The sequence below is a fragment of the Trypanosoma theileri genome, assembly GCF_002087225.1.
Source record: "Trypanosoma theileri isolate Edinburgh chromosome Unknown TM35_Tth_3_V1, whole genome shotgun sequence".
Classification (NCBI taxonomy): domain Eukaryota; phylum Euglenozoa; class Kinetoplastea; order Trypanosomatida; family Trypanosomatidae; genus Trypanosoma; species Trypanosoma theileri.
The window spans coordinates 130,075-140,413 of NW_021639845.1; the positions used below are offsets into that span (position 1 = coordinate 130,075).

The 10,339-nt window shown below is 41.7% G+C and overlaps 6 protein-coding genes across 6 annotated transcripts; all 6 read right to left on the reverse strand.

Moving 5' to 3' along the window:
* Window positions 1-2: 2 nt before the first annotated feature.
* On the reverse strand, window positions 3-995 carry TM35_000031530 (uncharacterized protein; the record flags this gene model as incomplete). The annotated part of the gene is made up of 1 exon (XM_029021920.1): window positions 3-995. A coding segment is annotated over one exon (993 nt), but the record flags the coding sequence as incomplete, so codon positions are not given.
* A 795-nt stretch (window positions 996-1,790) lies between these two features.
* Window positions 1,791-2,585, reverse strand: TM35_000031540 (uncharacterized protein; the record flags this gene model as incomplete). Its single annotated transcript, XM_029021921.1, has 1 exon — window positions 1,791-2,585. The coding sequence occupies one exon, from the start codon at window positions 2,583-2,585 to the stop codon at window positions 1,791-1,793; it is 795 nt and encodes a 264-aa protein (XP_028886467.1).
* An 803-nt stretch (window positions 2,586-3,388) lies between these two features.
* Window positions 3,389-4,390, reverse strand: TM35_000031550 (uncharacterized protein; the record flags this gene model as incomplete). Its single annotated transcript, XM_029021922.1, has 1 exon — window positions 3,389-4,390. One exon carries the CDS (start codon window positions 4,388-4,390, stop codon window positions 3,389-3,391), a length of 1,002 nt encoding a protein of 333 aa, XP_028886468.1.
* Window positions 4,391-5,540: 1,150 nt separating this feature from the next.
* On the reverse strand, window positions 5,541-6,479 carry TM35_000031560 (uncharacterized protein; the record flags this gene model as incomplete). The annotated part of the gene is made up of 1 exon (XM_029021923.1): window positions 5,541-6,479. The coding sequence occupies one exon, from the start codon at window positions 6,477-6,479 to the stop codon at window positions 5,541-5,543; it is 939 nt and encodes a 312-aa protein (XP_028886469.1).
* Window positions 6,480-7,066: 587 nt separating this feature from the next.
* On the reverse strand, window positions 7,067-7,960 carry TM35_000031570 (uncharacterized protein; the record flags this gene model as incomplete). Its single annotated transcript, XM_029021924.1, has 1 exon — window positions 7,067-7,960. One exon carries the CDS (start codon window positions 7,958-7,960, stop codon window positions 7,067-7,069), a length of 894 nt encoding a protein of 297 aa, XP_028886470.1.
* A 700-nt stretch (window positions 7,961-8,660) lies between these two features.
* TM35_000031580 (uncharacterized protein) lies at window positions 8,661-9,332 on the reverse strand (the record flags this gene model as incomplete). The annotated part of the gene is made up of 1 exon (XM_029021925.1): window positions 8,661-9,332. The coding sequence occupies one exon, from the start codon at window positions 9,330-9,332 to the stop codon at window positions 8,661-8,663; it is 672 nt and encodes a 223-aa protein (XP_028886471.1).
* Between the last annotated feature and the right edge of the window lie 1,007 nt (window positions 9,333-10,339).

Below are 10,339 nucleotides of genomic sequence, written 5' to 3' on the forward strand. Positions count from 1 at the left end.
AGTGGCACACGCACCCACACAGAACTGTTGATACTGCTGCTGCTGTCTGCATCACCCTTCTTGTCGTTTGTGAGTTCAGGAGGAAGTGTTGTTGTTGTTGTTGATTCCTCACTGGGTGTAGCACCATTATCACCAGTGTCTTCATGTGAAGATGTGGCAGGAGCTGCAGTAGATGCTGAGGAAGAGGATTCTGTTGCTGGAATATCATTAGTAGATGTATTTCCACTTGATCCATTGTGGCTTTCTGCAGTGTGCTCCTTCTCCTGGCTCTCTTCTTGGACTGTAGGCATTGGTCCCTGCAGTTGAGGTTGGGAAGCCTGTGGAACTTCATGGTTCCCATTGGGTTGACTGGAAGATTGCGGATCTCGTGACACCTGAGGTTCCTTATGTGGTTCCTCTTGTAGTTTTTCTCCCTGCTGAGGTTTAGAGTTATCTACTGATAACAAATCCTTCCCTTCACTATCATGTCCTTGTTCACTATCCTGCTCTTTTAGAGCGTCAGAAGGATGGGCTGCTGGTTTAGCTGGAGGAGCGGCAGGTGCTAGAGATTCCTGACCGACTTCACCTTTTGCACCTTGCAATCCATTTGCTCCTTCTTTATTCCTCAAATCAGTTGTAAGAGAATTGACAGGGTCTTCTGTCTTTACTTCTTTTATCGAAGGCTTAACCTCCAAATGATCTTCTTCACCCAGACGCTCAGTCCCACCTCGTGTTGAATGATCCTGCACATCTACATCCCCATTGGGATGATTACCGCTTTCAACTGTACGATGCTCAGGGACAAGTGGTAGAGGAATAAGAGAATGATCAGCATCAGTAGATTCATGAAGTTCACCGGAACCAATGGAACCTTCTTGAAATGGTGCAGGAGGAAGACACTCAGAATTACCAGCAACGCAACGTTTGACTTCAAGCGCACCAGTCACAGCAGACGCACACAAAACGTTCAGAAGCAAGGCCAATGAGTACAACACACGGCCGGGCAACAACATCATGGAAAGAGATTTTCTTTTTTGTTGAGGAAACCTTGACAAACAAACAAAACAAAACAAAAAACAAGCTACAATAAGAAAGAACCAAACATGCAAAAGAAAGGAATAAAACAAATAAAATAAAACAATACACCGAATATAAGAAAAAAAGTCTGAAAAAAGTAGCACCTTACAAAAAGCCGAAAAAAAAACAAACATAAATTACGAGTACCACCAGAGACACATCCAAACACAAAAATCGGATAGAACGGGGTACACATAAGTTAAAAAACAATTTTGAATATAAATATTTCTCTTATTATATTTTCACTCTACCAAAAGCAATGTAGTGAAAACATAGAATGCCCCAGCAAAACACAAGCAAACAAACAGATATTAACCATTAGCCCAACGTAACCAGTAAACACAGAAATATACACCAACTATGGGTGTAAGTCCATATATGTACGTGTATACAAGCAATTATAAATATAAATTCATCTGTTATTATTATTTCTTTTTTCCCTCTCACAGCGAAGAGCAGTTCATCATTATCATCACAGTGCAAGCCCAGGCACACACGGAGAGAGTCTCCAAGAACACACGCACACACACACACAATGGAGTAGCAATAATAATTATAATAGGATAAACACAGAGAGAGTGAAAACACACACAAAACACATAAACATTAAAAAACACAAAAAAGAAGAGAAATCCCAACAGGTGGAAGATTAGTTAGACTATAGGGATGTATGCAAAAAAGAAAAAGAAAAGAAAACAAAGGATGACCTGAGTCACACCACCACCATCACACAATCAGCACACAAGAATACAGGCCAGTGTAACCACAATCAGTAGTGGTACACGCACCCATACAGAACTGCTGATACTGCTGCTGCTGTCTGCATCACCCTTCTTGTTGTTTGTGAGTTCAGGGGGAAGTGTTGTTGTTGTTGTTGTGGTGGTGGTGGTTGTGGTGGTGGTGGTTGTATCTTCATTTCCTCCATCATTTTGGTTACTTGTTGCCTCACTCTCTGCAGATGCATTGCCGTTCTCATTTGTTTCTGTATCGGCACCAGTGGCACTCCCTGTGGGTGAACTGCTGGGGGATGAAGAAGAAGCTTCCGTTGTTTCACTTCCTTGCCTTGCTGCATTTTGACCTGCTGCAGTGTTGCCGTCCTCTCTAGTTTGCGCTTCACTTGCAGCCTCAGCCTGACTCGCCTCTGTACTAGGTTCAGTAGGTACAGAATCAGCAGCAGGTCTAGGAGTACCACCAGCACCAGAAGAAGCAGAGGAACCGGAAGGACCATTTTCATGCACTTGCCCTGGAGCACGACCATCGCGAGAACCTTCTTTACCAGGTGAACCAGGAGGTTCCTGAACAGGTGCTCGACCAAGAGCTTCAGATTCTTCTCTAGTTCCTGACGGAGCAGGAGTATCCTCGGTTACGGGCTTTTTAGGAACTTCGGGTACTTTAGCAGGAGGTTCTTCGACTTTTTTAGTAACTTCGGGTGTTCTACGGACCTCTTCTGGTGGTTCAGCAGCCGCACAGATAGACGCAATGCTTAGAAACAGCACTGCCATAAGATATAACAGTCGACACAGCAGCATCACGAGAGAAGTTATATTTCTTTTTTTCGGTTTATAAGCTAATAAAAAACGAAAAAAAAAAAACAAACTATCAATACAATAACGACAAATGGATACCCAAATCAAAATTAAAAGAAAATAACACAATAGAATGCTACTACTATAAAGAATAAAGAGTACAAGAAAGGATCACCTCACACAAAGCAGTAGAAAAACAAAAACAAAACAAATTATAAACAGGACCAATGCACCCAACAAAAAGACAATAACCAAAGAAACGTGGGTATACAAACATATCACGCAGAACATGAGTTTTTTGTCTGTTATTATGTTTTGTTTTATCTGCACAAAAGCACAACACCAAAAGAGTGTGGAGCAAAGCACACAACCACCCAGCAAAGCACAAGCAAAGAAAAAGATATTAACCATTAGCCCATTTTACACAGTAAACACAGAAATATACACCAACTATGGGTGTAAGTCTATATATGTGTATATATATACGCAATTATAATCCATCTGTTATTATTATTTCCTTTTCCCTTTCATTGAAAAAACAGTTCATCATCATCATTATCACAGTGCAAGCCCAGGCACATACACAGAGAGAGTCTCCAAGAACACACACACACAATGGAGTAGCAATAATAATAATTATAGGATAAACACAAACAAAAAACACACAAAACACAATAACATTAAGAAACAAAAAAAAAAGAAGAATATCCCAACAGGTAAAAGATTAGTTAGACTGTAGGGATTGCATGCAAAAAAGAAAACAGAAAACAAAGGATGACCTGAGTCACACCATCACACCATTACAATCAGCACACAAGAATACAGGCCAGTGTCACCACAATCAGTAGTGGTACACGCACCCACACAGAACTGCTGATACTGCTGCTGCTGTCTGCATCACCCTTCTTGTTGTTTGTGAGTTCAGGAGGAAGTGTTGTTGTTGTGGTGGTGGTTGATTCTTCATTAGTGGGTGTAGTTGAAGTTTCAGGGTTCGTACTCGCTGAGTTATTCGTTGATGTCTCTGCAGAATTACCACCTTCCGCTGTTCCATCAGTTTGAGAAGATGCAGAAGGAGGGGATGATTGTGCACCTGTACCTTCTCCACTGGCTGCACTGGTGTTGACTGCGCTACTGTCATTGGATGTATCATCAGTTTGTTGAGGTTGCTGTGGTGAAGCTTCTTGATTTGAGTTCTCTTTCACCCCAGAAGTTACATCTTCACTTTGTTTTGGATCTTCACGGCCTTCTTGCTGCTGTTGAATTTCCTGACTCCTTCCTGCTGAGTCCATTTCTCCCCCTGCAGCAGCCTCCGCACCACGTTCCCCGTTCCCCCTCTCGTTTTCAGGAGTACGGTGAGTAGTAGTGACTTCAGCTTCACTACGCGGTTCACTCATCTGAGAAGATACGGCACTACCTCTAGCACCCTGCAGTAGACCACCTCCAGACTGATGCTGATCACTGTTGCTGTTAGGCCCTTGAGCACCAGCAGCAGGAACAGGACCACTAGCAGCACAAGATTTACCTTCAACAGGAATTCCAGTACCTTCACGGCAATTATCACCAGTACCATGACCAAGATCACGACCAGATTCCACAGCAGCAGCAGCAGCCTCAGCACAAGGTTTACCTTCTTCAGTAAGTTCAGTACCTTCAGGAGGGCAATTGACAGGAGTACCTTGAAGAAGAATCTTCGTCTCACTCTCCGTATCAGGGACTTGATCTGGAAGATCGGCTGCACGCACTTGATCGAGGACGTGCACACACGCACATGAGAGCAGGAGAGCGAGGATACACAGCACGTAGCGCATTATTATTAATTACAATACTTCTTGTAGTAGTCTTACTTCAATCATTTACACACAAAAGAAAAACCCAATAATAAAAACAGAAACAAAGTGAATCAATGAATAAACAAGAAAATGAGAACACACACCAAATCAAACAATAATCAACAATTACAGCAGAGGCACACACACTGCAGAAAACTGCAATCATAACTCATATAGTACCCAAATTAAAGTAAAAACACACACAGTACCCAATAACAAACAGATAACCCCAATAAACCCCTCAAAAAACAAAAAAAAGAAATTAAAGAGTACGACCATCAAAAGTAGGCAGCACAGAAATACATCAAAATGCCTCTTCCTGTAGGACCAAGCACAATTATAAATATACTTATGAATTCTTTATTATTTTTTCTCACCCCACAAAACACTCCAACACGCAACAATGCAGGAGAAAGCACACAGCGCCCAAGCAAAGAAAATGAAAAAAACACAAATTAAGGAGAGGACCAACTGCACAAAAATAACTCACAGACCACTGGGTATGGTGTTCTGTTCAAGCACTTAGAATACAAAGTGTATTAACTACTATTTTTTTTCTTTTCTCTGCAGAAAGCAGACTACCACAAAAACCGTGCGGGGMRMAMRCAMWSAMYSAMSCAAMMCACMARCAARCAAAMMARAYAKWWAYYRWYMGYYMRMCMWACMYAMSYAARYAMAYACATAYAYAYMMACYAWSKATGGGTGTAATTCTATATGTGTATATTCGCAATTATAAATATAAATTCATCTGTTATTATTATTTCCTTTTCTTTTCACTGCAAAAAGCAGTTCATCATTATTATCACACTGCAAGCCTGGGCACGCACAGAGAGAGAGACAAATACACACAATACCCCATGGCTCTAGTTCATGTATATTAAATTACTGCACACATACGCATGTGCACACACAATAAAAGTATGCTGTCAGTGAGCAGAACAGCCCAGTTTTCTGCACACACGCAACGGGAAAAAGAACGCACAGACAAAAGTAAAAGAAAAGAAATTCGAATTAAAAGAGAAAGCTGGTAAACAGATTATTAGTTTATTCTCCCATGGGGCATGTACGCAATTATGATTATGTTAGTATTACCATTATTATTATTTTGTCCTCAGATGAGACCCACTGTTCAGTACACAGTAAAGGAGAACAACACAACCACAATCAATAGCGGTGCTGCAGTGCGCATCCACACAGGACTGACACTGCTGTCAGCATTAGCCTTGTTCTTCTGCACTGCGGAGGCAATAGAGGTGATCTCTGCGTTGGGTACAGGAACAGGAGAAGCAGTTGTGGTTGGTGCTTCACTGACAGTGTTCTCGGTGCTCGGCGGAGTAGTGGTAGTGTTTTCTTGTGAGCCTGGAACGGCAGTCGTACCTTCAGAAGATGGTTGTTGAGGAGTATTATTATCGCCAGGTACACTGTTATCCCCTGTGTTATTTGATGATCCTGGGTTACCTTCTGTAGGTGGATTAGACTGCTTAGTTCCGGTGTGTTCTCCAGCACTATCACCACCTCCATTAGTAGAGGTACTTCTCTCGACTTGAGGGGCAGAAATACCCGATGAACTGACGGCAGCATTAACATGTTGGATGTCATTCGCTTGATCAGAGGAAGAAGTTATTTGTGGTCGCTGTTCTCCATGATTCACAACGTTCTGATCACCTTGTGGCAACTCAGAAGGTGGTTTTGCAGGAGCTTGGTGTGGTCCTTGGACTGCAGCCTGAAGTGATCCTTCGACTGTTCTTTCTCCCATTTCTTCCGACACACCTGGTCTACTACGCCTATCCTGCTCTTGTGAGTTACTAGGATCAATTCCGGTAGCAGGTCTAGAAGGTACATCATTGAGTGAGCGTGAATCATTATCTCTAATGACAAGGGGCTTATCATAAAAGTCTGAAATAATTTTTTCCTCTTCAACATGTGTATTGAAAAAAGGATGATCAATAGCCATCACCGCCTTTAGTTGTCCAGCAGTAGGAGTAGTAGAAGCAGCCGCCATGGTATACCCGCAGGCACAGCACAACACAACGGTCAACACACACATCACACGGCACATCACCACCATTGCTCTTCTTGTTGTTGTCTTCCTTGTCTCTTGAGATCACAGGTCTACGCAGGGAGTGTGGAAAAAAGAGAAACAAGAAGAAAGAAAGAGAAACACATGGTGAGTTGATGCAGGGAACAAATACACACAGTGGAAAAGAGAAAAGGGGCAACAACACAGTAAAGCGACAAAAAGAAATATCCCACTTGCATGATAATATGTAAACATTAATAGAAAAGAAAAAAAGAAAAGACCACACAATACCCCAATAAGAGAGAGCCAAATACACACACACACACACAGAATACCTCATGGCTCTAGTTTATGTATATTAAATTACTCCACACACACATCTGTGTGTACTAGCAAGAGATGTATACCGTCAGTGAGCAGAACAGTCCAGTTTTCTACACACATTCAACGGGAAAAAGCAAGTAATGGAATTATTAGAAAAAACAACACACATAAAAGTAAAAGAAAAGAAATTCGAATTGAAAGAGAGAGCTGGTAAACAGATTATTAGTTGATTCACCCATGGGGAATGTACGCAATTATGATTATGTTAGTTTAACCATTATTATTATTTGTCCTCAGATGAGTCCCACTGTTCAGTACACGGTAGCGGAGAACAACACAGCCACAATCAATAGCGGTGCTGCAGTGCGCATCCACACAGGACTGACACTGCTGTCAGCATTAGCCTTGTTCTGTAATGCGGATGTGATGGTGTTGATCTCTGCGTTAGGTACAAGAGATGGAGATGGAGTGGTGGTGGGTGCTTCTGTGGTAGTGTTCTCGGTGCTCGGTGGAATAGTGGTATTTGTTTCTGGTGAGTTTGGTACGGTAGTCACAGTAACAGTTGCAGTAGATTGCTGGGTAAGATTAGAGTCACGAGATGGAGTCGCGGTTGATTCTTCACTGACAGTGTTCTCGGTGCTCGACGGAGTAGTGGAAGTGGTTTCTTCCGAGTCTGGTGCGGCAGTCACATCAACAGCTGCAGGAGATTGCTGGTTAGCATTAGAGTTGCCAGCTGTACTGTTATCATCTGTGCTGCTCGATGCTCCTTGATCACCTTCTGGCACCTCAACGTTACCAGGTCTTTTCGACGATTCTGTTGGTTCCGGTTCACGTTCTCCCGCATCGTTTTCTGTTCTTGTTGGATTCGATCCTTCTTGTTGGCCTTGTCGATCAACTCCCTCTGCAACTTGCGATTCAGTGTCACCACCACTTCCTCCAATGGTGGGATGTGCCTCCGCTTCATCTTTCTTGGGAGGCGGTGTTAGTGGTGTTTTTTCAGCCTTCGGAGCGAATTCAAATTCCGCGCAGTTTATTCCCTCAACTGTATGATTGGGAGCATCCTTACACTTCTTATAATCACTGCTTGTTTTTGAAAGAAAATCTTCCAATAAAATATCACCAGCAGCAGCCGTCATGGTATACCCGCAGGTGCAGCACAGCACAACGACCAACACACACATCACACGGCTCATCATCATCATCATGAGAGAGACAATAATTTGGTTTGCGTAAAAACACTGATCTAGAAAGAAAGACAATCAAAAAGCAAAAAAAGAGAATAAATGAAGTATCAAACATGTTAGGACACACAAAAATCCATTACCACTATGGAAACTCACATCAAAAAAATAAAACCTACCAGTTAAAGAATGCAATACAGCGCAATAACCTCAGTAAGTGTAAAAACAAAAAAAAAAGCCCACACTCACAAATATCTCAAAAAAGGTTAACAACCAAGCAAAATCATCAAGCAAAGAAAAAGATATTAACCATTAGCCCAATTTACCCAGTAAACACAGAAATACACCAACTATGGGTGTAAGCCTATATGTGTACGTATATACACGCAATTATAAATATAAATTCATCTGTTATTATTATTTTCTTCTTCCTCTCACTGCAAAAAAGCAGTTCATCATCATTATCACAGTGCAAGCCCAGGTGCACGCACTTAGAATAGTCCCCAAGAACACACACACACACACACAATGGAGTAGCAATAATAATAATTATAGGATAAACACCAAGAGAGCAAAAACACACAAAACAACACAATAACATTACAGAAACAAGAAAAGGAAATCCCAACAGGTGAAAGATTAGTTAGACTATGGGGTTGCATGCAAAAAGAAGAAAAGAAAACAAAGGATGACCTTAGTCACACACCACCACACCACACCACAATCAGCACACAAGAATACAGGCCAGTGTAACCACAATCAGTAGTGGTACACGCACCCACACAGAACTGCTGATACTGCTGCTGCTGTCTGCATCACCCTTCTTGTTGTTTGTGAGTTCAGGAGGAAGTGTTGTTGTTGTTGTGTTGGTGGTTGTAGTGGTTGTATTTGCATTTTCTGCATCATTTGGGTTACTTGTTGGTCCAGTCTCTGCAGCTCCAGACTCACCTGCATTCTGTGAGGGTGAAGTGTTGGAAGAAGTCTCAGGTGTTATCGGAAGTGCATTATCAGATGTCTCTTTCCCTTCATTAGCACTTGATCCTGTTGAGTTTGTGTTCTCTCCATTTGTGGGTTGATGTGTATCCGGATGTGATTCCCTCCCGGTGTCTGTTTCAGCGTCTCTCGGTTTGTTTTCTTCCATCTGTTGTCCTTCTTGTTGTCTCACCACGGCATGGGTCTCGTGAGGTTCTTGGGTCTTCACTACTTTGGGGACACAACACGTAAGAGTTCCATTATCAAGACGAATTTCTTCAGAAGGAGGAACACAAACGACGACCTTACCGTTGCCCTCCATAGTACTTTCGCTTTGTTCACCCCATACCAATCCGCAATCACAACAAAGTAAAAGAGTTAATAAACAAAGCAGGTTGCACCGTAGCATTACAGCCTTTGCCATTGTAGTTGACTTCAATAGACTAATAAAAGAAAGAGAAGAAGGAAGAGAAAGAATTATGATAGAAACACACAAATAATCAACAGTACAACAAATTCTCACAGTGGAAAAGAGAGAGAGAGAGAGAGAGAGAAGCAGCCACTACACAGTAAAGCAAAAAAAAAAGAATAGCCCACTTGCTTAATAATATGTACCCCTTAACAGAAAAAGAGAAGACCCCACAATACCCAAATAAGAGAGAGAGAGCCAAACACACACACAATACCCCATGGCTCTAGTTTATGTATGAAATTACTGCACACATACATCTGTGTGTACTAGCAAGAGATGTATACCGTCAGTGAGTAGAACAGCCCAGTTTTCTGCACACACACAACGGAAAAAACAAGTTATGGAATTATTAGAAAATAACACACACAAATAAAAGTAAAAAATATAAAATAACCTCAAGAGTCGTGCAAAAGAGAAAAAATAATGGATAAGATAAATAAGTTTTTCTTTTATTTTTTCCTCATCCATAAAAGTAGTAGTACACCCTTTTCATTTTCATGTTGTGGCTTCGGGCCATTTCCTCTTAACAAAAAATGTCTCCAATGTCTTTCTGAAAATATGGGTATCGCAAACCCCTTTTTCTTTTCTTTCTTTGATTTTTTAATCTCCATCTCTGCCTTCACTAGTATATTTCCCATCCTTCTCATTCTTCTTTCCTTTTTTTCCTTTTCAACCTATTGAACTTCCCAATATCACATTCACGCAAACCTCTATCCACCTCTCCTTTTTCTTTTTCTTCTTTCCATTCAACCTATTCCCAGTTGCCCTAATACGGCCCACTAGTCTTGTACTTTCCTTGTTTCTCAACATCATGGTAGTCCCACCGCGTTGGCTTTCGGAAATCGTGTCGGGTTGGGAATATCTCTGGCATTGGTCCTGCGTACACCATATCATACGAGGGATGTTGTCCACGTGCGTATTGTTTGTACTTGCGCTCCCACGGTGTTGGGAACTCTGGC